Source organism: Micrasema longulum, unplaced genomic scaffold, assembly GCF_059751315.1.
Source record: "Micrasema longulum isolate JH-2025_06_02 unplaced genomic scaffold, ASM5975131v1 h1tg000691l, whole genome shotgun sequence".
Classification (NCBI taxonomy): domain Eukaryota; kingdom Metazoa; phylum Arthropoda; class Insecta; order Trichoptera; family Brachycentridae; genus Micrasema; species Micrasema longulum.
Window position 1 is genome coordinate 79,381 of NW_028277887.1, and position 26,088 is coordinate 105,468.

General features: G+C 35.8%; 1 protein-coding gene across 4 annotated transcripts in view; it reads right to left on the reverse strand.

Moving 5' to 3' along the window:
- Positions 1-26,088, reverse strand: part of shot (dystonin-like protein short stop) — a 495,344-nt gene that overhangs the window by 70,294 nt on the left and 398,962 nt on the right. For all 4 annotated transcript variants that reach the window (XM_088229644.1, XM_088229645.1, XM_088229643.1 and 1 more), the window contains 25 exons: positions 25,967-26,074; positions 25,710-25,853; positions 24,824-24,944; positions 23,777-23,908; positions 22,092-22,249; positions 20,048-20,179; positions 19,320-19,432; positions 18,800-18,941; positions 17,679-17,845; positions 16,882-17,041; positions 15,509-15,705; positions 14,730-14,920; positions 14,501-14,625; positions 13,888-14,048; positions 12,187-12,311; positions 11,296-11,401; positions 8,963-9,059; positions 8,120-8,296; positions 6,877-7,104; positions 5,826-5,960; positions 4,353-4,592; positions 3,105-3,275; positions 1,707-1,901; positions 1,411-1,542; positions 436-569 (listed from right to left, as the gene is read on the reverse strand). In XM_088229644.1, coding sequence (XP_088085770.1) covers positions 436-569; positions 1,411-1,542; positions 1,707-1,901; positions 3,105-3,275; positions 4,353-4,592; positions 5,826-5,960; positions 6,877-7,104; positions 8,120-8,296; positions 8,963-9,059; positions 11,296-11,401; positions 12,187-12,311; positions 13,888-14,048; positions 14,501-14,625; positions 14,730-14,920; positions 15,509-15,705; positions 16,882-17,041; positions 17,679-17,845; positions 18,800-18,941; positions 19,320-19,432; positions 20,048-20,179; positions 22,092-22,249; positions 23,777-23,908; positions 24,824-24,944; positions 25,710-25,853; positions 25,967-26,074 — 3,791 coding nt within the window. The remainder of the gene's footprint in view (positions 1-435; positions 570-1,410; positions 1,543-1,706; positions 1,902-3,104; positions 3,276-4,352; positions 4,593-5,825; positions 5,961-6,876; positions 7,105-8,119; positions 8,297-8,962; positions 9,060-11,295; positions 11,402-12,186; positions 12,312-13,887; positions 14,049-14,500; positions 14,626-14,729; positions 14,921-15,508; positions 15,706-16,881; positions 17,042-17,678; positions 17,846-18,799; positions 18,942-19,319; positions 19,433-20,047; positions 20,180-22,091; positions 22,250-23,776; positions 23,909-24,823; positions 24,945-25,709; positions 25,854-25,966; positions 26,075-26,088) is intronic.

Genomic DNA, 26,088 nt, shown 5'->3' on the forward strand with positions numbered 1-26,088 from the left:
TTGATTAAATTTAAATACATAATTACAATTTAATAACATAATTCAAATGCATTTTCATTATAAAATTACATAATTTACACCAGTTTTTATGATATACATTCAAACAAAACTTAAATTCATATAATTGTTATTGCCTTATACTTAAATGATTTTAATTTAAACTCTTTTATTTCCATAATTATATAAAATCATGATTTACAACTCCTGCTTGCACTTGTGTATAACATAGATATTTGTTTAGTCTCCCATCAGTCTGACAATTTCAGTCACGACGAAACCCGGTCACTGGTAAAAATGTATAAAAAAAAGTGGAATAAAATTATATACGTATTTTTATTATTATAATTAGTAAGAAAACATATTTCAGGCATTGCAGATCATAAGTTAAGTATTGAAGGCATATCATGACTAAGTTTTCTCAATAATAATTAATACCTGTCAGTAGCGGCTTGGAGCCTATCGGCGAGCGCAGTGGCTTCGTCTTCTCCCACAAGTCCCATGAGGGTAGAGGCCGTCTCTGTCAGTTCGCTGAAGTCAGGACGCTTGGAGAGGATGTCGTCGTGGAGAACCTGAAGACGAATTGATTTTGTCGTGTATTATGGTTCAAAAGACGTAACCTGGTTAAATGCCTATAAATGGATACTCGGAATAACAATAACATATGATTTAAAATGGGAATGTCGCATATTAAACATGACAAAAAATCCAATTCAATTATCTACTTGATAAAAAAAGCCTTCTCATATATAACACCGAATATGCTTCTAAAAATATACAAAACCTACATCAGACCTACTCTCGAATACGGGTTTCAGGTATGGAATATGTATGTTGTTGAGGATATCAACTTGTTGGGAAGAGTCCAAAGACGAGGTAAAAAGTTGTCGCCGAGCCTAAAACGGCTTCCATCAAAAAATCTAATAGGTTTTTGTGCTCCTTATGATTCATATTTTAAGATTAAAATATGTTTTTCCTTTTTTTTTAAATAAAATGTTATTACTATTTTATTTTTACATCTGAGCATGTTTTTCATTCTTTATTTCAATTCTTAACTTTTAATTACTCTTACAAATTTTCTTCATTTTTAATATAACTCGTATTTCCGTTTGTAAATACTCACTACAAACTACAAACTTTAAAATATCTTTTTTTACTTCAATTTTAATATTTAAACAACATTCATTTATGTTTTTTTTTCCTTCTTTTTTTTATACTTTCATAATTAACCTTACATATAATTGCTTTATAATATGGAAACTTCACTAGTCCATTAGAGTTAAGTCTAATTGTGTAAAATATTAAGCTTTGTAACTGTACTGTATGTTTCCTAAATAAAAGATAATAAAAATAAAAATAAATAAATGGATTAGGAAATGGAAATACAAGAAATCCATATAGATTTGTAATTACCTTGTGTTCCCTGATCCTCTGCTGTATCTTCTCCTCATCAGTTGGCACCAGCTCCAATACTTTGACCTTCCTCTCGGTGACTCCGAGCCACTCTAGCAGCGGCTGCAGCTGTTCTTGGAACTGCTTGGCGACCTGGTAAAAAAATGATGATTAGAAGGAATACAAATAAATGAAAGAGATAGCAAAACTGCATTTTTTTTTAAATCCGTTATCCATTCTTCTATCATGCAACCGTTTGATAAATAAAATAATATAAAAATTTGATAAATGAATGTTTCCGGCGCTTCTGTTCTTACCCTCATGGCTTGTTCCAGATCCAGCATCCTCTTCTGGGCGCCGTCGGTCAGGGCCTCGAACCTGCCCACCAGACCCTTGAGCTGCTGCTCGATGGCCCTCCTCTCGGCCGGCTCGCAGCCAGCAGCCACCTCGCCGCCCATGGCAAACAGAGACGACATGGAGCCCTGGCGATCCAGCAGCATCTTGTTCAAGAACTGAAAACAAAAACAATTAAGAAATACTGGATGTACGCAGATAAAAATTTACTATCAATAAAAAAGGAATTTTCGTGTCCCACATAGACCAACTAGAATTAATTTCTTTATTTTATAGGCATCATCATAATCAACCCCCTCCCCCATTCACACCCAGTGGTACATAGGGCACTGCATTTGTAGTTCTGTCTGCATTTGTAAATCAAACCAGAGTCTTGGATGAGTGTTTTCGACTCAATGGCTCTCAGGTAAAAGTCCTGTAAAAGGAAATTGAGTGGAAATAAGTCCACCTCAGTATAGTGTTTGGCGCGTTCGCCTACCATACTTGAGGTCTCGGGTTCGATTCCTGGGAAGGTGGACACGAAATATTGTTTTTTTATTTATTTATATTTCGCACCACAAAAGGCCAGGAGGCATAATGACAGTGGTAAACTTACAACCAGGCTAAGCCAAAGACTGATTCCTTTCCTGTAACACACGATCTGTAGCTAAATCACAAAAACTGACAACGTGCTTAAAAACATGCTAAGCATATGAGCGATCACAATGAACAATAATGAAGATGCTTAAGTTATCACAGTCATAAGTCAACTCGTGTGTAATCTCTAAGTCAACGCTCGTGTCGGTTTGTTTATAGTTCACTGGTGGAAAATCGACATTTACTATAAAAAAAATAATGCAATGTATTGCATTCGCAAAATAGTAAGGAGTATCTAATACAAAAAAGTGAAAATTAAATTACAATTACTTGGCGACTGTTTTTCTTCAAATATGGCTTGCCAACCGCCGGCTGAATGCAATAAATAGCATGATAAATAATAAATAAAAATATCAGTTTTGGAATATTTTCCATATTTATACCAGTAAATTGAAATATGTGATTGTGCAGCAGGATTATACGTCGCAAAACGTAAATATTTTGACATTTAATATTAGGTGTTCACGGATGTTGCATTGTGATCGCGAATACGATAAACAACCATGGTGAGAAATTGTTATCACGTCGCTTATTAGCATGTCGATAGTTATTTAAGATTGAGCTACTGGATATACTGCATGTACTATTGAAATCCAGTGCCTTATGGCACTATAAGGTGCAAATTAGGGTTCGACAAAGATGATTTTACAATTCTCAGAGAGATAATGACATAGGTGTTTGTGCCAGCGCTTTTCGTCCGCTGTTTGAGTGTTCGAGTGGCCTACCTTCTGTTCCTGCAGCTGGGCCTTCACCACCTTGTAGTCGGCGCTGGGGGGCCTCTGTGCGGCCACCATGGCCTCCGTGTCGGCCAGCCACCTCTCCAGGCCGGACAGGGCCTCACGCAGCCTGCCGCTCTGCAGCAGGGCGGAGTCCAGCCGCCTCTCGCGCTCGTTGGTCTGGTCACAAATAACACAAACATAATGATATCTCTCAATTAAATTCTATTGTTAATCATTTTGATATGAAATATGTAAAATATTTACAAACAGATGTTTTTTGAATTTAAGGGCGGACTTTATTGTCAGAAAAATTTGCCGTCAAATTTGAAAGTTAAGGTGATTCTAAACGAAAATATGACACTAATTATTCACAGATGGCGCTTTTATATTTTTTTATAGAAAAATGCCATTTTTACGTCAGTTTTCAATAGAAATTTTACAAAACTTGGTTTGTGGAAACTTTACACTATATTGATTGTAACAAATACCATAAAAATATAATTTAGATCCTCTTTACAAAATGGTGTACGATACTAAAAATAACACAGCTTATTTGTTTAAATTTCCATTAAAAATAAACATAAAAATGGCAGTTTTCAATAAAAAATTATAAAAGCGCCATCTATGGAATAATTAGTTTCTTATTTTCGTTTAGAAACATTTTAAAGTGTTTTAATGAGGAACTTCAGCCCTAAGGAAAATTGGTTAAAAATAATGTTTTCTTGTGTGTGGTAAAAATTAGAGTATTAAATTATACAGAAAAGTTTTTTGAAAATGTAGAAAATATTTTCAAAGAAATGAACTACTTTAAACGACGTCACTGGTTTATATGAATCAACCAATGATAAAAGAGCTGATAAAGATATCCGGTTTGCTTACTGTAAACGGAATAATCAACAGAACTGACATAAGCGGAAAAGAATCTCTGACGTCCCACGCAGAGTTGTTTCAGAAATACAAAACTTTAAAAAATCATAGCGCTGATAACATGATATATAAAAATTGAAAAAAAAGTTAAGTTAGTTTAATAATATATTAAGAAATAAAAAAATAAAAAGATCCACTGAATGTCTTATTTAGTTTTAGCCATTTTGTGGCGTTAAAGAGAACTGTTTTGACGTCTTTGAAAATAAATATTAATAAAAAACATTAACACATAACACAAGTTTTTAAATTGAAAAGAAAAATATGAAATCCGACATTGGCCCTTTTAAATCCAAGCCGCAGGAATATTGTGCAAGTTCTATTCATTACCTTTTCCATGATCTGGTTCCAGGCGTCGTTCATCTTCTCCAGGTCGGCCTCTAGCCTCTGCGTGGGCACCTGCGGAGCGGCCCCCTGCACCAGTGACCTGCCGGCCCTGTTGGCCTTGGCCACGGCCTCTCCCAGCGGCTCCAGCGTGTCGCGGCGCGCCGAGGCCAACTCCTTCTGCTGGGAACGGATCTGCTCCACCTCCGAGCCGACCGGCTTCATCTTGCGCACGATCTCACCAACCTGGCGGGGAAAAGATTCGTTCATTTAAAAATGCGGTGCCTGGCATGTGAAAGAATTCGATCAGATAAATCTCTTCACGAAAATGAAGGTGTCAGCTCTTTTACTTCACTAAAATCGACAGATGGAAGAATTGAAGAAATAAAGGTGTTAAAACATAGGCAAAATGGTGAATGTTACACAGTGTGTAAAGTGGCAACTCAATAAGGAATATTTTAAAGTTTTTTTACATTTTTTATTTCCTTTTTTAATAACTATAAAAAAAAGAAAATACCTTATAATCTTTTACAGAATATTTTCTTTTCTCTTTCTTATATTACACAAAAATATAATAACTATCTATTTATTATAGGAGCAAAAATTCATAACCATTTCTTGCCTACCCACGAACAGGCCATGCCTTTGTGGGATTTTTTGTTTACTATTTTTACTGTTAATATGTATTTCATTGCTATGTAATTATCCTTTATTTTTTTAATATTCGGTTTTACCTCTTATGTATTTTGTAAAAATAATAAAATAAAAAAATAAATCAGCCTATGACTGGTCATAAGCCCTGTAAATGTCTAGAGTTTCATATTTCTTTCTCTAAAATGTTCTCTATCTCTGTTGTAATTTGTTAAAATACAGAGCGTTTAAATATTTTTTTAAAAACTATCATCATTATTCCCTTTCCGCACCTAATGGTGCACAGGGCACTGCATTGGTACACCAATCGCAGCGTATCTTGATCATTTTCGTTACATGAAAGTAAGATGATCAGTCGTACGCTTCAGGTACCAGTCAAGGGACTATGAAATATTCTAGTGTAAAAACACTCTTTTAAATAAATATTTCATATCAACCATGTCGGGAATCGAAGCCGTGACCTGTTGCATGGTAGGCAAACGCGCTGACCATTACACCACCAGGCCGACAAACTTACTGACAAACTTAAATTACTACATAAAATACAAGACCTAATATCGAAAATTCGTATTACAGGCCTAAATTACATGGTAATTTTTTTAAATTGGGAAAAATAGATTATTAAAGTATATATACATACGCGTTCAATTTTTGTTTTTAGATACCTCTATTTCAAAATGTGTTGTCTTTTACAACACGGCATTACATCACCATTTCCAGAGGGATTTTTTAGCACAGTCTTACAAGAGTTAAGAAAGAACCATTGTATGAACTCAGACAGAGAATCATAAAATCAAATTAAGCCAAAATGTAAAAATTTCAACAAACCTCTTTTAAGTCTCCCATGACGTTGTCGTAGTCGACATAGAAGGCTTCAAGTTTAGCGAGGGCGTCATCCAACTCCTGTTCTTTATTCCTGGCTCTCTCATCCAACTTGGCGAGTTGCTTGCGGAGTGTCTCCACCTGGACAAACATTTGGCGTCACAAGATATTTTGTGTGAGGAATGAGCTAGCTCTTCAGCGGTTTAGAAGAGATTTTTAAAGGTTTTTTCACTAAAACAATAATTATTTACTATTGTTTATGATGTGAAAAAATGAATAAATAAAAAAAATTCACCTGGGCAATTTTATCTACAAAGTAAAATTAAGTGATCTGTATGAAAAATGGAATATGCATATATTTTTGTTTCTAAACATATTCAATTAGAGGTTACCAATGAAGATATTTTAAATGTTCATACAAATATACACATTTTCGTACATAAATATTGTTTTTTTTTAGGCCAATCAACAGGTTTAAGAAAACCCTAACAGATTGGCATTATTGACGAAAAACATATTGAATTAAACTAAGCCAAAACAATCTTAATCTATACAATCTTAGAAACTATTGAAGAAACCATTTAAAAGTACAGTAGGCATGATCATGGCAAGATCTTGGCAGACATGGAAAGTGTGACATCTTTAAGAAAGGAGCGCTAACACAGCTTGCATCATTAATCCTTGCCTATGCTCTAGGAACACACCAACAATACTGTTTAGTGAGATTTTCTTTTAATTGATTTGACTTTATACTGTCTCCAAATGTACCGATGAAGGTATTGTAATTGCAGCCCTGATCTAGTCTTTTTAAACATTTGCGTGGAAATAAATTTATGGGTGACAATGAGGTTATGTGGTTGTGTAGATAAGGAGTCAGACAAATGTTCTACCAGGAAATTAAAGAAATGTTGGAGTATTGCTAGAAGAAGTGCATAGTCCTGGAGGACTACTCCGAAAAACAAGTTACGAAAAATCTTTCTCATCCACTTCGGAATACATCAAAATCTTGCATCTCAATCAACTCTCATTTATGAATATATATTTTTAAAAGACATACTTGTTCTCTCGTCTGCGAAGCGTCAGACGCGACGCCGCTGTCCAGGAGAGAGTCGGCTGTCTTCTGCACCAGGCTGACCTTGGAGGCCACATCCTCGAGCTTCTTGTAGAAGCGGCCGAGGTCATCCAGCTGCTGGCGGACGACCTTGATTTCCCTTCCCGGTGGCTTCATGGTATCCAGGTCGCGCTCCAGTTCCGATAGGTCCAAGGACAAGCCCTTGACTTGTTCCTGTAAGAAAAATCATCGATCAACTTCTTGAGACCTGAGGCAAACCTGGCCAACAGAAAACATTATTTTTTCTTTATAAATGATAAGAGCGGTAATAAACCAAAACGATCCAATTTGTTATTTATAAAATTAATAAATACTACCTTTTAAATTATTATGTTTATTTATTAAATAAATAGCTTTACAAACATTTAAGAGATATGATATAAAAAGCCAATTTAAAAATGATTTATCTTTCCTACTTAACCGTTTTAGTGCTAAGCAATTTTGGCAAAAATAAATGAAAATTGCTATACACATATTGATTAATTTAGAGGAAAAAATAATGGTGTCAAATAAAACACTCTAACTTAGACAAATATCAATCAATTTTATTAATTATTTTTGCATTATAAAGATAAAATGTTTATTGTTTATTAATGTTTATTAAACATAAAGTGCGAGGTTAGCGTACGTGCACTCCCGCGGAGCACCGAAAACACACTGAAACTCGCAGCGCTTTTGCGCTGCGCCGCAATTTTCGATACAAACGATCGCAGCGCTTTTGCGCCGCGTAGCATTCTAACGGTTAAATACCTTTTAACAGTGTAATTTATTTAAAAAAAAAACTAATTTTGAAATGTGAAAAAGTTGTATAACTGGATGCCATTTTCAGTGATTTATAGTCAAGGATTTTTGACAGAAACAATGATATGGAATTGCTAATGAATTGAAAGCATGACCAAAAAATATGTTCCAGAAATGTTTTAAAGATTAAAAAAATGCTAACAGATGTGTTTTATATCCAATGGTATTTGTAATACATTGAAAGGGACAATATTAATATTAAGAAATAAAGTTAAATATACACAAAATGTATGTATTTTTTATCAAACATTAATATTCTTGGTTAAGATATTCTATTTCACAAGTGTGTTGGTTATTGAATGAGTTCTTTCTGGTCTAAAGCAGGTGCACCCTTAAGCATTTTTCGCTGTCATCTCTCTTCCCAGAAATGATTTGTCATCCGACTTACATTAAACTGAGCAACGGCAGTGGTGGCATTCTGCAGTTTGCCCTTGACGTCTCCGAGGCGGGAATTCAGGTCCGTCAGCCTCTCCTTGAAGGAGTCGGCCTCGTCCAGCAGGTTCTGGGCGTCGGCTCCGACCTCGCGGGCCGCAGATGCCAGCACATCAGCTGTGGAGTGGAGATTCTGAAAAGAAGAAAAAAAATATGAACTGACAGATTGATGTGATTTTTGCGCACCCAAAGAGTGGCAAACAAACTGTTGGTTTATTTAGAGTAGACAAACTGATGGGTTTATTTTTGTAATCGCTATTTAAGTAGATCAGGACAATACTGTCCTGTCCCAGCATCGGAGCTATTGTCCAAGTGTGAATAGAAATTTGGAGAACAAGACAATGTCCCGGGTTTTGTTTACACTAAACTTTTATTTTAGAAATAGTTTCACATATCCTGACTACTTTTTTGTTTAATTAATTAACAGTTTAATTTAATTGTTTCAGCGGTTACTTGTAATAGATTTTTTGCCTACGTTGGACTAAACTGTTATTTAGAAACCGTTACACAAAACAGTTTAATTTGTGAAATGGTAACTGTTACTGTTACTCTTTTTTAATAAATAAAACGCCGATCTCTAGTGCGTGTTGCTCCTGCATATTTTTTCTGCTAAAATTGACATGTAGATGAAAATCGGAAGAAATTACATAGTTAAATCTTAAAAGACCGTGGTAAATAATTCCTTTGCGCGCGATGATGTAACATCGTATTACCACAAGCATGTAAAATAAGTCTCGCAACGGCGTTTAATACAGATTGTAGACAAATAATTTTATTAATTGAATGATTGGAAACAAACCTTAATTGGAGTGTCGAGCAGAGAAGCTTCTTCGGCAATTTGGCCGACTGTGTCAAGAAGTCGACGATCGGCAGGAGATGTTTCCGCTGCAGACAATCTGTACAGAATAAAATATATTTATAGGAGGTTCAGAAATGGCGACATGCTTCATCGATTAGTTCAGTTCTTCAGAATTTTTGGGGCACGGATAAATTGATAACAGAACAAAATATGAAAACGAGCTTGAACTAATGCGTGCCTCGTACAAAAGCTGATTTCTCATTACATCAGTTTACCGTCCTAAGCCTAAAAAAACTCTTCAATACTTTGGACCCCGCTTCAAAGTTCTCAAATAGCTTTGATATATTTATTTGAAACTATGGTCGCTCAATGCATCATTCTAACGTATGATTTAAAAACATATTCCAATAATAACTATAGAAATCAAATTACTATTTATTGCAAAGGTGGTTAGGACAGAGAACATTTCTGTTTTGAAATTTTTATGAATTCCTCATTCCTTTCTTTTAGATGCAGGTGAGTACAGATTTTTTTTTATGAAGATAAAACCGTACGTTTATTCTTTTATATATATACAATTTTATGTTTCTAGTTGAATGAGCAATTATAAAAATGGCTTCGTGGGTTTGATTTTCACCAGTTGCAAGAAAGGTTTTTTCTGAATTGGTCTGGGTGTTGTGGTACATTTTCCATAACTTCCTTCCATATTCCTCTCTTTCCCAACTGCTGACAAGCCTCAAAAAAAGAGGTTTAGTGGGTTATTTAATTTTTTAAAGTTTTGTGTCATCTTATTTTACACTATTTTTTACCTGCAGCTTCACTGACGTAGTATTAAGGAGAAATTATTTAGGTAATGAATTACTCGTGTGGTTTATCAACAAGAGTTTTCGTTTATCAATAAGAATTATTCGGATGGAATGATATATTTTATCGGAATCGAAAGGAGCTTGGTTTTTCAACTATTATGAAAGAAATACGATGATCCGTAAGTCAATGTCTATGGCGACATAGAATCATTATTCTGTTGACAAATCCAAAATCCTACTACAAAATCAAAACGAAAAGCGAACAAAACTAACCACAGATAAAGCAAGTTAATGAGGAATTCCAGCCCAACCCGGAATTAAATTTTAAAAATGTTTTCGTGTACACGTGAATATTTAAAAATTTTGGAGTAGGATGAAATATCTCAAAAACGCACGCAAAAATAAATAAAAAATGTTAAAAATATTATTCATTTTAAAATTGTAAATAATGACGTCACTCCTTATATCTACGTGTAGTATTTCCGGTTTCCGCTTAAAGCCCCCGCACCTTGTAAGAAACGTTTTGATCATAAAAAAAAGAGTATAATTTGTATAATTTGACATTTCAACCAGAGACTATGTCAACTTTCTAGGTTTTTCTAAATCGAAGCGTTCGTAAAAACAACCATAACATAGAAATGAGCAAATTACGATCAACTAAATGAAGTAATCAAAGCAATATTCCATAGATTCTTGTCAGGTCAGTGAAAGTAAGAACGCCAACCGTTTCATGACGTCACTACTGAAAAGTGACACACTGATTACAGTCATTTAGCGCGGTATTTGATAAATGTAACTTTAAAAAATCATATCTTTGTAAATAACGCACAAAAAAATAATATATTTTTGCTTAGTTAAATAGTACGCTAATAGAAAATAAATAAATTAGAAAACAGTGGAATTCCTCTCTATAGAAATATAAAGAATTTGTTTTAAATTTGTTCTTTCTGACATCCCAACCTCACCGCCGACTTATTTTCAAACAATGTTGCTCATTGTTGATATGCTATTATATTTTCTTTTTATTTGGAATGGAAAATAAGTATCCGATTTTACTTCTTACCCCTCCGGCTATTCCTATGCAAAAAATATGTCAATCGATCTCTCCATTGAGACGTGAAGGAAACACAAGCAAACACACTTTCACATTTATAATATTAGTATGGATTATTAACACTAATTTCTAAGCATCCGATGACCAACGAAACAAGATGCTTGTCTTTGAGGCCAAAGTCTCAGGCTGGAGAAAACTAGATTCAATCTAAATCCACGGAAGCATTTCCTGAGCAATAGGGTTGTTGATGGTTGGAATAAGCTGCCATAAGAGCTGATCTCAATGGGTTCAAAAATGGACTAGATTTGTTTCGGAAAAGTTAAAGTGTGCCAACAGCTAAATTTTGTTAAAATAGATTGAAGCATATCAGCTATAAGCTGCTTGCTTAAAATGAATATTATAATAATAATAACAACCATTAATTGATAGTGAATCTGGACAAGAATAATAAATTTAAAAAACCAAGACTGTACCTGTCTTCGCATCTTCTGAGAGCGTGTTCAATATCACGTGACTGATCCGTGAAATCGGCGAGGCGGTGTGAAGTGTTCTCTAGCCAGTCCAACTTCTCCATCATGTCTGTGGAATAACAATATTACATTAGGACAAGCTACTGACAAAATTTATCCGGAACTTTCCAAATATTACGCCGATCGATAGTAATAAATAAAATTACAAACAAACTTTAAAGAGCCATTGCACCATTTCTCGGGAGGATAAAACACCACACCACTCTGCCTTTACATACAGACCTCGCTTCCTCAACATTCATATGAAACTAGAGATAAAAAAATATAAGATTACCAATGAGGAGAAAAACAGTCTGAAAACTTATTGTACAAGGGATTAAAACTGTAGAAAGTTAACCTGAAGAAATAAATGGAATGGAAAGCCTTGAAATCATCATCATCTTCATTCCCTTTCCGCACCTTATGGTGCATAGGGCACTGCATTGGTACAATTATCGCGGCGTATCATGGATCTCGACATTTGTGCATCTATCATAGTGAGTTTTATCACACATTTGCCTAGTTTAAAAAAATATATTTGCCTTATAGAAAAAAAGGATTGATAGTTATCAATTTTTATGAATGTGATTGTTACTAAATTATTATGAAAACAAAACTTTGTTATTAGTGTTACACAAATTTTATTATTTTACAAGAACACTACTCTTTTACAAGAACAGAATTTTATATCACCCGTCGATGGGAGGAGTGCTCTTCCGAAACTGTAGTAGTGTTCTTGTAAAAGAATAAAAATTGTGTAACACTAATAACAAAGTTTTATTTTCATAATAATTTGTAATGAAGTGTTACGAAGTGAATGCCGATTCAATTAACAATATTGTGATTGTTACTTACCGTTATTGAGTTTATCCCATCTGTTCTTAAGCTCTCCGAGTTGATCCTTAACGATATCTTGGTCCACATCGCAGGCCGACACAAATGTCTCTCCTAATGTACGGTTGTTCTCGTATTCACCGGATCTAAAAACATCCACCAAAGTACAATTAACTATTGAAACTAAATTTCAGTCAAGCTTCTTCATTCATAGTTTGTTTCAATAGGATCCTTCGAATACGATACAAGCAACGAGACCTTATCACTTTGTATCCCGGAGCCGTGTAAACGCGTGATTACATGACCACGCGTTGTGTCCCGGTCTCGTGTTTTCACGTAGTTTACGATACAAGCAATGAGACCCTAACACTTTGTATCCCGGAGGCGTGTAAACGCGTGATTATATGACCACGCGTTGTGTCCCGGTCTCGTGTTTTCACGAGGTTTATCAGCTGTCTAAAAAAGTGCATTTTATTGAAATCTAGTGACATTTATTAGTACTTTTTCGCTGCTGGTAAACCACGTGTTTACACGGGACCGGGACACAACGCGTGGTTATTATAATCACGTGTTTACACGGCTCCGGGATACAAAGCACAAAAAAAGGAGTGAGTCCCGGTGTATGTGCGAACATTGCAATATGGCTCTCCATGAAGGCCAATGTTGGCAAAATTATCATTAAAAAATGTTTTATTAAATTGTTTTAAATAAATACGAGAAGCTTCAATTGATTTAACCCAGTATTTTCATAATAATGACACTTTTAAGAAACCCTTCACAAAGCATGAAATTTCACATAAATGGGCCGGGCACAGGGTAAATTGAACGTAGTTATGCAGAAAGCAGCCAGTCCACAATTTCGGAAAAATGCGATTTTAATGTTGTCGGGTGCAGTAAGGTCGATTCTATGTTCTGCTAAAAACAGCCAGACCGCTTCAACACAAAAAAGTACACTATGTTTTACATCTTTAACCCGAGTCGGCTTTTTTAGAACTAAAACAAGCTTGCTGATTACAAATATTATTTGAAGATTCTCTATTTGGAAACTAGTGTTTCGAACATTATTTCCGAAGGACTATTTTTCTTTGACAGGATACCGTTGACATATTATGTATCACATGTGGCATTCGCAGTGGCCGTTTTTGGCATTATTCATTTTAAAAGGAATCGGCCAGTGCTCAGTATTGACAGTTAAATCACAATGGAAATATCTGTTTAATATCATTATGGTATTTGTAAATAAACTTTTGTGCAAGTTTTGTATTAAAATAGTGTAGAATAAAGCTACGTATATTGCGTGGTTAATAATAATTGTTATTTGAGTTGATTTTCGCAGAACCACAGAAAAAATAGTCATTTATAATTATATTACTTACATATTATGTACTTATATGTAGGTAAAAATTAATGAACATTTTTTTGTAGATTACCTATAAAATAAATCACGGCTCGTCACTGCACCACAGACATATTTCATATCCTAATAGCCCATACTTATGGATTCGGGCTCGGACGGGGAGATTTAGCAATATGAGAAAACTCGACCTCCACACAATAGCCAGGATCTTTAAAGACCAGGGCGAGAATTAATTTATGGGGTCCTGTCACAAAAGATCTTCGCAGGTCGCAGTGACGTCGGGGGCTTACTAGCACTGACCCCCATCAACAAGAATTAGTTGTTAGTATTAAAAAGAAAAAAAATAACATCACTAGGAAACTCACTTCTTCCAGATGTCGTTCCTGATCTGCTGCAGCTCTCGGAGTTGCTTCTCGATGTTCTTCTTCTTGAAGGCAGCCGGAGCCAGCTTGTCCAGTTTGTCTTCAGCCTGCGCTAACCACGGGAGGAACTGCTCCTGCGCCTTGCCAAATTTCTTGCAATGTTCCTGTGAATATAAAATTTAAATTTGATGAGAGTTTTCTTAACCTCCCGAGACCCGAGACAAACTTGCACTTGCACTGGTGGAGAGCAATGGTAACCTCAACTCAGACATCAAAGTTTGGCAGCGAATTTCATCTACTGAATTTATTAATTAATCAAATAACTTTACAAAAATTGATTGATCAACTCGCCAAATCGATTACCAAACTTTTTGAAAGCTGTGAAATTATTTTTTGGAAGCCACCAGATCTGTATATCCAACATGACTTATAAAAGGGCCACAGATAATAGCGAGAAGCTTCATTTCGTATTCATAGAGACAGGCAGAGATAAGGATATTTAATCACTAACATCCTTAATTCCACCTCAAATTTTCTCTTCAGCAGGTTGGTTTCCGACTGGAATACCTTGTTGAACATAGTTGTTCATTCTTATATTGATAGTATAAAAGATTACCATGGCAGTTTGCAGTCTGGTCTGCCTGTCGACAACTTCCCTGCGTAGCTTCTCCCACTGCTGTTGGATGCGGTCGAGCTCCTTGCGGAGATTCGGGTGCGCGGGACGGTTCTCCATTTCGCGGCCTGTAGAAAAAAATAAGTTAGGTTAGTTCATAAACATAAGCATTAATCACTCTAATGAATTTCGCCAATAAAACAATAGATCAAAAGCAATTAGATGAACTGACCTTTGTTGAGGAGCATGATGACCTCGTGTTCCTTGGCCATGGCTTCCCGGTAAGCAGGGCCGTGCTTCTCCAGCTGCTGTTTCAGCTTGTCCCTGTCAGCGCTCACGAGCAGGCGGCCGGCCAGCTCTCCCAGCTCTCCCTGGATCCAGCCCAGGGTTCGGGCGACACTTTCCTCTAGCTGTCTCCCGTCCCTGGAGAGAAAAAAACAAAAGAGTTATCAAACAAGCCAATGTAAGACTTAATATTTCTACATTTTTTAACCTTGAAATTAAAGCGTGAAGTTTATACGCTCCGTGTCTAGGCAGATGAAGAATCCAGTTCTGTGTGTGAAATAGAACCAGAAACTTGCAGTGCAATTCTGAATGCTTTCTAGGGGGCAGAGAAAGCATTGCTAGCATGTAATTGGTACGTAAATAACATTTAGCAAGACTTTCTCTATCCCTAGAGTGCATTCAGAATCATACTGCTGGACGTGTTTTTGACTCGATAGCTACTCTCAGATAAAAATCCTGAATAAGGAAATTGAGTGAAGATAAGTTCGAGAAAAAAGTATAAGAACACTAGCATTATTTTTAAGGCAATTTTCTTTGTGATATTTTACTCGGTTGATATTCTAGAATACTGAAGTTTGTGATATATCTCGCTGAGAAAAAAATAGTAGAGATGCATCAGAGTTCTCTCAGGTGGAAAAAAAGTGGTTAAACTGCTTTTCAATACAGCCAAATGAAGACTTACGACAGTGTACTTTGGGGGTGCGAAACATGGCATTCGTGTCTTACCTCAGGGCTCCCTCCTGCTCGGCCTTGCGATGATCGAGCTTACGCTGCAGAGCTGCATATTGGCGCCCAACCTGCGCCAGCTTGGCCTGAATGTCCTGGCGACACGCTGGCTCTGTCAACACCTCGCACAGCGCCGCGCCGCGAGCCTCCAGCTCTGCCAGCAGCGGCCTCTGGCCCTCCAGCTGCCTCTCCAAGTTCTGCGAACATGACCAAATTAGACTATTGTTCTTGTAAATAGGTTCATTTTTAATGATCCATAAGGCCCTGACGTCATTGCGACTTGTGTAGATCTATCTTTATGAGTCGCCGTAAGTTGATTCTCACATTCCAAGCGGAGTCCTTAAGTAACCGGGCTACGAGTGAAGAGCAGGTGCTTTCATGTTTATTGCTTAATCTCCCCCTCCAAGCCCAGGTCCTTAAAGCATCAGGCTATTAGATAGAGGGTGAGCGCTTTCACATCCTTAGGTTTAACGAGTGTTGCTTTTTTGTGGCATAAAGCATCACATTGACATATAATGTGTATGGGTGTTTTATCATCTGCTCTGTAGAACCTACATCTAGATGATTCAAAAGATTCATTCTAGCAAAGTGTTTATTCACTCTGCAGTGCCCTGTAAGGACTATAGAGATATCCCTCACTTGGAGGCGTGGACAGCCAAGAAAATCAACTATTGATGGCATCCTCCACAAAACCAAACAAATTAAGGACTATTTTTTAAAAACTCGACATCAGCTTAAAACGTGATTTTTCAGGAGAGGGTTTTTGTGATTCGAGCCAAATTGCGTGAACAATCTTTGTTTTAAAAAATTATACCTTACAACTCAGCCTGAAGGTAATCTTATTCATAATTTATATTATATTAAGATTGAAATTACGGATTAATTACACACGATAAAATATTGTGTTTTAAAAAAATGAAAAGACTTCAGTTTCAGTCAGTTTTTAGCATGGTTTGGGGAGTTTTAATTTCGGGTAATCGATGCGTCTCGATTCTGGCTTTATTTTTTTTTTCAAAAACCCAAATCGCCATGTTCTGTTTTGAAAAAACGATTCTGAATTGCAGAATCACTTTTTGATGAAGAAGATTATGAAAGGATGACATTTTGTTACCATAGAGAAAATAAAGAGTGAATCGCTGATGTAACTAAGACCAAATCAAAAATGGCCTTCCAAAAATGTTTTGAGGATTGGATAAAACGTTGTCATGAGAGTATTATATCCGATGGTGATTACTTTGAAGGGGAAAACCGTAATATTGCGGATTAAATGAAGATTTTGCGATCAAATGTGGTCATAAAGATTACACTCTCTAGTAAGGCAGCATGTGTTGAGAAACATAGCTATTCAGGAATGAAGCATCATAACTACGTACTTCTATCTTCCTGAGCTGTTCCTCGGAGTCCTTCTCCAGCGGAAGGTCGTCCAAGTTGTCGGAGATGGTCTGTAGAGCGTCGCGGAGACGGGTGAGTCCGGCGTCGAACTCCCTGGTCGTGTCCACAGCGGCACCGAGAGATTCGGCCCGGGCGTCCAGCCTTAATACCAAACAATTAAAATTTTGAGTTATCATTTCATGCATTGTAAGCCCTCTCCAATCACCCAGATCCAATCTAGAGGTCTAGTGGTCTCTTTTCAGATAGAATAGAATGGTCGGTGGAGGAGTGGCAACCGCTTTTATTTACCCGATTATAATTGGTTCTTCCGGTCTTCAAACAAGTTAATGAACTAACATATCCTATCGCAGTTACAATTAATAATATTTTTTATTTATTTCTTATTATATGTACATACATAAATTTATTAAATTCATATTCTAACTACGATACTGACTGTTCGAAGACAGACAAAAATGTATTAACAATGTTTTGAGTTTGTCCAAATTCTTGTAGACAATTACTAGATTCATCCCCCCCAGGGAGCTGTTAGGATGAAAATATTACAACAGATATGAAAAACATTTAGAGAACGGAATATAGAAGTCTAGGGCTCCACAGAGCTTATGACCTTTCATTGGCTGGTTTGAGTGGTCACTTTACACACTGTGTAACATTCACCATTCTGCCTATATTTGAACATCTAAATTCCTTCAATTTCATCCGTCGATGTTTGTGAAGTTAAAGAGTTGAAACTTTTATCGACACGGGTGAGATTACATCTGATAGAGATACAGACCTGTTGAGGAGATCTGCCCATCTGGCCTGTAGAGCGGACAGTTTTCCGGCGACGCGAGTGTGGTCGGGCGACCTCGGCTTCAGCCTCTCCAGCACCGAGGCTCCGACCTCCTCCAGGTGGGACAGCTGCGGCTGCTGGGTTCTCAACTCTTCGCGCAGAACTTGCACCTGAGATACAACGACATTAACGAACGAAATTAATATCAATACTTTATATATTTAGACAAATAGATTAGGACTAGGACATACAGTTTAGCATATAGTTTAAAAATCTGCATACAAGTGGGTCATGGAAAGAGAGTGCTAGGTTACTTCAACTAAATTGGTAGTAATTTAATATAATTAGTATAATTATGTATCCCCGTACTGCGGGCCAACTGTTTGTGACACCTGATTTTTATAATCCGAATCATTTCTATCAAACTTATTTGTTATTCTTATTTATATATATGTAGGTGCATTTAATATGCATATGTGTGTTTATTTTGAATCAACGTTCGCGTATCGTCAAACCTTATTTTATTGTTGTAATTATTTCGTATTTACTGCATTTTGTGGTTACCTACCGTATTGTATAGGACTCGTCGCACATTATTCATTCGATGTGTATCAGTTAAATTATAAAATAAAATGCTTTTTTTTTTCATAATACGGTTTTGAAATTTAACATACTTTAAAAAAAAAAATACAATTTATATCATTTCTTGATTTGAATTTTGACAAAAAGGTTTCTAACTTTTTACTAAGCTCTTTATTGTACCATTTTTAATACAATTACAAGTTTTAAACAATTATTTTTTTATACTTACGCACCCACACCCACACACACGCACCCTCTCCCTCATTCATTCCCACACGCACATGTATCCTCTCCCCCATTCATTCACGCATACACACATTCACATACACATGAATACAAACGTCACACGAATACAATTACTAAACTTCTTTTCCTATATATTGTGTGTCATTATATTTACAGTGGATTTTTTTAATTGGCTTTAGCATTGTTAAGATTTTTCTACTTATTTTGTTTATGTAATAGCTGTAAAAATCCCAAATAAAATAAAATAAAATAAGTTTTTTGTTTTATAAAATAGAAAAAAAATGTAAAAAGAGTACCTGTTGTACTTGAGTTTGGACCATTCTAGAATCTGAAGAGATCGGTCCGAGAGCGGCCATCATACGATCCTTGGCTCCGAGCCACGAGACCAGGCTATCGTGAGTATCCAGGAAGTCCTTCATTTCTTCCATCATCTTAATCCTGACGAAAATAAAAAAGCAATGAGAATTTTTAAAGGATTATTGCTACAGATATTTTGTTATTATTTTTGACATCCCCCGTTACCACCTACTCTATTATATATATTTTTCAATCTACTTTTTTAATTTGCGATAAAAAATAAGTATCCTATTTTGCTTATCACATCTCTGGCTATCCTTATGCAAAAAATGTCAATCGGTCGCTCCGTTGAGACGTGAAGACAACAAAAACAAACAAATACACTTTCGCATTTATAAATTTAACAGATAGATCTGGATGACAGCATATCTTGCGCATGCAGAGTGTAAAAAATCTAGCGACCATTAAAATGTTTTTAATTTTTTTTTCTCATTTAGGTGCTGAATTATAGATACTTACTTGTCCTTGCAGGCGTCATTGAGTTTCTTCCACCTACTGGCGACATCTTCCATTTCATCTTGAAGACGATCGGCTCCGATAACTCCCGCTTTGCGTCGGATCAACTCCTTAACCTGATAACAAGAAACATGTGTCGAGTCATCAACAAGTCCAGAATGAGAGGAAAAAAAACCTTGAATATTTGATACTCAAATTTAAATACACAATAGGGAAATATTACATACTACGAATACTGATAAAAATATATGAAATGGATTTAAAATAATTAATTGTATTTTAAATTGTGTTTTTAATTGTATTTTGAATTAATCTTGGTGACTCGTATGAAGGGTGTCAAAGTTAAGTAATTTTTCAAAATAGTAATCTTAATTGAAATAAAATACCGTAATGGAAATGGGGTTTTGTAACTGGAATTTACAAGTGAATTAAACAATTTTTGCTACTGTTTGTGTAATTACAATTTGGTCACGAGGAAGAATGACAATATTTATTATAATTAGCCAAACTTACAGTGAAAAGAACAGTGAAGCAACCGAGTTAAATTAAATTAAAATTGAAATTCAAAAAAAAAGATTTTAGTACGAGCGAATCTGATAGGAAAACCCTCGGTCGTTAAAACAGTTTTCTGGTTTGTGGAGAGAGTGCTTTCACTGCCGACAAACAGTCATCTTCGACACCTATTCTCGATACTAATATATTTTGTTACTGTTCCAAAAATTAATAAATACCTGGCTCTTGGTGGAATCGAGCAGGCTCTGCTTTTCGTACATGTCTTCGAGAACTGCGCGGACCTGCTTGTTGGTCTTATCAGCCTCTTCCTTGGTATTGGGAACGGTGTCCTTGGGCAGCTGCCTCTGTACCTGCAGAAACACACTTTCCAATCAAATTTGAGAAGAGAGGTCTTGTAAATGCATATACTTTCACATTCCCCTACTAAAATAAATCTATGAATGTTATTATTTATATTAATGTATATCATTATCATTCAGTATTTAATGTGTATGCAGAATTTGGTACGGTATCCAAAATAAAACACTTTTATTGGATTTAATTCTGCTTTCATTTTTTTTAAATATATGTGACGCGTTTCGTCTTGTTAGGTACATATTATATTACTAAAACATGTGTATATATGTAAAAAACAAAAATACTCGACACTGGCCAGAACACCCGAATTGAGAAGTGAAAAGGCCAGGAAAAAAACGAAGAAGAAGAAGACATTTTCAAACTGACTTAAATATTTACAAAGTATCCTTATATACTAACAATAATCGCTGTTTAATTTTATAGGTATTTAATATGTATTAAGGATTTTTGTATAGACCTAGAAAAGTTAAGTAATTAAAAATCAATTTGGGTATACTGGGTATATAGTATACCCTAACTAAGTATAATAAAATAATAAAATGCATTCAGTACACCCTAATTGACTTTTAATTACTTTACTTTTCTTGGTCTATACATGGTTTTTCAGGGCCAGACCCCGAAACTTCAGAGGAACATTTCTCATGGTAAGCTTTAAAAAAAATCCTTATAAAAAAATTCCAAAAAGTCAATTAAAAAAAAAAATGATTTCAAAATGTAGTAAATCCTTAATTTCTCGGACAAGCAGTCCCTCCACAAACCCCCACCCCTTTCCTACTCAGCCGCTATACCCAGGGGTGGTATCCTGAACCACTCTCGTGGCACGAGAGAGCAGTTTTTGTGCTCGCCCATGCCACGAGAGTGGTTCGGGATATTTATTTATTTATTTAACTTTTTGTACATAATGTTATTTGTACATTGGCGGGCTTATTGCCAAATGGCAATTTCTTCCAACCAACCAATAAAATAAAAGTTTTATTTTTATAATTCAAGTTACAGAACATATTCAATAGAAAAAAAAAAATAAAAAGATTAAAAAGTGAAAAATATATAAAAATAGAAATAAACGTATTTGTTTATAAATTACCTTAAATCAAAACTATTACTCAATGGGAAAAAGGAAAAAAGCGGAAAGAGGAAAAAGGAAAGGAGGAGAGATTAAGGAAGAGAAAGGAGATGTTTCTTCAGACGTGATTTAAACAGAGATAATGTAGTAACATCTTTGATGGTGGATGGGAGATGATTCCACAGTCGATACCACCCCAGGTGCGTATCGCTTCGTTAGTCAAATACGTTTTTATCTCATTTTTTTTTGTAGAGGAGGGGTAGGGGTTTGCGGAAGGGACGCTAGTCCGAGAAATTAAAGATTTACTCCATTTTGGGATTAAAGAAAAAAAAAATTCATAATGAATTTTTGGACAAATTTTATTAGGATTTTTTTTTAAGCTTCCCGTATGGAATGTTCCTCTGAAGTTTCGCAATCTGGCCCCGAAAAACTGTGTATAAAAATCCTCAATAGTTAATAAATAAATACCCCCCCCTTAAACTATTATCACTATAACGCACCCTTATCATTAAACAGCAATTATTGATAGTATATAAGAAGACCTTGTAAATATTTCAGTTAGTTTGATAATGTCCAAAAAATTGGAGATTGATTTGATAGTGATGAATCTCAAATGAGAACATTAAAATAACAGGCCAGTTCAAAGTTTTTTCAGAAACATATCTTTTTTCTTACAGTTTTGAACTTTTGCTGGGAGAGCATTCCATTCCATAGAGCCATCAAATAAGTTTATATCAAATTGAGTGGTATAAATTTATTGTAGCAATCCAAAGTACCATTTTCATCGGTTTCTCGATTACTCCTTAGTATAATGACAGAAAACCTTGTATAAGAAACATTACCTTGTCCAAGAAAAGAGAGAGGTTCTTGAGGCTGTCCAGGTGTTTCCTGACCTCCTCCTTGACGCTGTCCAGCTCAGTCTGCCTGTCGGAGAGCTTCACTCCCAGGAGGTTATAACGGTTGTTGATTTCAGACAGTTGCTGCTGTACGGGCGACATTTCTGTAGAAAAATAAACCAAACATTGTATCGTTGAAAATAGTACGACACGTAAAGAATCTTTTCAACTATTTCAGCAGAAACAGAGAGGGCAGAAACCATCCGAAGACGAATCAGCCGAGAGAGTAACTTGAACAAATTTAGGAAGATATGAACTACACATTTTATGGCCAGCTGTATTAGGACAGTCAGGGTTTTGCGAGAGACATTTTATTTTATTTGGGATTTTTACATAAAAAATAAGTAGAAATATATTGGCAGTACTAGAGCCAATTTAAATCCACTGAAAATCTAATAATACATAATATAAATATAAGAAAATTTAGTTTACATAATTGTATTTGTGCGACATTTGTCTTCATGTGCGTGTGTGAATGAATGTGTGAGGGTGCGGTGAATGGGTGATATTTATTTATATATACGCCCAATGGGCATTTTTAAGGACATATTTATGCATAGAAAACTATTATAAAGGAAAGGAGAAAGACACAATGGTATATAGTAGACTTGGTGGGAGTGGAAGCGGGAAAGAGGTGTTTATAATAGAATTTGATTCAGTGATCGTTTGAAAGAAGACAACTTGTTATCAAAGAAATCAAGACTGGTATTTTTGTTGGCAGACCTAAGAATTCTGGGCGTAGGGGAATGAAAACCATAGTTGGTTCTATGGTTTTCGATACGAAAGAGTAAGTTTTGTCTGAGGTTTCTAGTTGGGATATTTAATTTTATTGAGCTCAGTAGTTCAGGCGCATCAAAGAGTGAGTTGAGAATTTTTAATAGGACTAGAAGGTCGGATTTATTAAGACGGACTTGAAGAGAAGATATATTTAAGCTAGTTTCTAACTCATTATACATATATCGGTCTCTGGATAAGTCCAGCCTATCTTTGTTAAAAATCGATGTTGAACTGATTCAATATTTTTTATGTGAACATCATAATATGGAGTAATGTGGTGTAATGACGAAAGGGAATTTGGAGTGAGTTCGATAGGGTCATGTTAAGAACTGTGTTAGGATTTCGCCAATATTGTCTTGATAATTTGATGTACTTTTGTGTATTCAGTTCAGTTCAGTTCAGTCAGTGCCGAAAATCGGTGTTTACTATAGCAAATAATACAATATAAACTATAATCTTCTCTATGTACATTGAATTTACTTCAAATCAGTCATAGAAGAATAATATCTGAACCGGTTTTTTTGTACAAAGATTTGAATAATATTTTTGATGTTCCTGATTTGGTCAAATGTATTTACTTCAATGTGTTTATGAGGCATTATATTTGTTTTAGACATTATATTAATAATCTAAGTCTTATTCGTACATTAATTAACTTTCTCGGGAACAAACAAAACTGGAGAAAGCCATTAGTCATTGTGAACAGTTTTGGGAAAGGGGTGGGCGCTTTAAAACCAATTCTACCGATTGAAACCAGAAGGAATGTTGTTTTTTTACCCAGTAAAAATTATATTATAAAATATGCTAAAATGTAATCAGAAAACTGGTCAGAAGGAGTTGTGTAAATAATTTACCGTCCAAATGGAAGCCATCTTGACTAGATCTCCTGGAAGAGAATCCACTGGAGCCGGATGCGCTGATGGGGCTCACGAGACCCAAGCCGGTGCTCTTAGTGGGCGAGGGAGACCGACCGTCGGCACCACGTACTAGAAAAGGAGACATCATGATTAACACGCGTAAAAAACATCAAGAACATGTGTTCAGCAAGTGAATAACATGAGAAAAACAAAATATACAATTAAATATGTTACTAGTTTAACGAAAAAAAAAAATATATATATTATGGATAACTTATATAGCGCCATTTTCGTAATATAATACCTCAAGAGCGCTTTACATAGTGATTCTATAGATAAATAAATTTAATTTAAGCTTTTAGATGTGTAATTGAATTAAAACAATTTATTTTGTTGTCACATGCTACGGATTTATTCAAATGATTTAGAGAACAAGTGGGTTTTAAGTTTTTTCCAAAACATCACTTCACTTTCACAGCCTCGCACCTCTGCTGGGAGAGCATTCCATGCCATAAGGGCCTGCGATCGCAAATGCACGTTAACTAAATTTAGTGCGCTGTTTGCGTAGAGGTATAATAACTTTTCCTCTCGCCGTAAACGTAGCTGATCTAAGCGTGAGACGCCAGTCAGCTAGTTCATCTGGAATACATAGTTCCCTTAGATATTCCGGAGCAGAGTTGCACAGTGATTTATACATAAGCCAACAGAGTTTGTATTCGACCCTCTGCGGAAATCGTAGCCAGTGTAATTCCCGAAGTAGTGGAGTGGTATGACTGATCTTAGAGATTCGGAAAGTAAGTCTCGCTGCGGCATTTGATACAGACTGTAGGCGAGTCATTTTGTTAATAATTCTATCAAAAACGTTTTTTAACTGTGCCAAAAAAAACTAGTTTTTTGGAACGGATGTTTTCGGTGGCTATATAAAAATTGTCCGCATTAGTATATAAGACAAATCATGAACTCGAGGCAGTTTTTAGTTGATGAATTGTCTAGGGTAGCTCTAAGGAACTTGAGAAATAAGAAATGTAATACAAAATAACATACGTGACGCTTGCGACGGGCGCTTGGTAGGGCTGTAGGCAGTTTGGCTGGAGCGCTTGCGGTGAGGACTGTCAGGACGATCTCCTCTCAGCAGGGCGTCATAGATTGAACCGACCTCGTTCACCTGCATGGAAAACAAATAAAAATTAGCACTCGGTTAGTCGGCTGGTGAAGATTTGGAAGAATCGCAGTATTACCATTAACAATTCTTCGTGCGATGATATTTCCTCACAGAATATCGAACATCTGTTATTTCAGTTCTCATTTATCAGTTTGTATCAGTGCGAGTAAAGAATCCTGCAGTTCTTTGGACATATTTCCAGGGAAAACTCTGATAGTTTTGGGAAAACTCTGATAGTTTTGAGAAAACTATTCTTCTGGGAAGTGTCTAAGGGACAACCGACAAGATGGAGTAATTTAGTCACTAAATTAATACAAATGTCTACAGAAGGGCACAAGACTGTTCCAGATGGAGGGAGACTGGCACTCTAACTAGATATTTATTTATAATCTTTAATTATTCATCAAAACTGCTGTATTATGAAATTTGGCAGTTATAATGTATTCATTAAGTCAAATTGAGTTTCAAAACTTTTTTCAAATAGTCTATTAAAAAAAAATATACAAAAGACACTGAACATTCTCATTCAATACCACGTAATTTACCAAAGTTAGTATTAACCTCAGATACAATAATCATCTCATTGCAAAGTATATTCTATAATATTGACGCTTCAATTTCTATCGAAAATCAACCGGGCACCATCACAACAGTAGACCCCGTCGTTACCATAGTCATTTGAAATATTCTCAAGCGCAACATTTTAATTGGACGTCCTATTCTGAATGAGGCGATTCACCGTCTCCTCAGTATTGGACCGCCACTGACCTTGTCGATGTGGTGGCCGTAGTCTCGGTACTCCTTCACGAGAGGTCTCAGCTCGTTCTGCTGGCTCTCGAGGACCTCCATCTCCACGGCTACGGGCTGCAGGCGGTTCACCTTCTCCTCAGTGTTGGACAGCCAGTTCACGACCTAGCGAGAAACAAACATATTCGTAAGAAATTAACAATCGAGAATCGAAATACTCGGGTAAATCACAAGAACCCAGATATTTAGTTAAAAAGAATAAGTGGCATATATTTTACCTGAGCTCGTAATTTCTCATATTGGTTCAGCTGGTCAGCTCTCTGTTTGGACAATTTCTGTTTGTCATCCATAGACGTGATCAGATCCTTCCATTGCACTTCCAGACCCTAAATTGATGCAA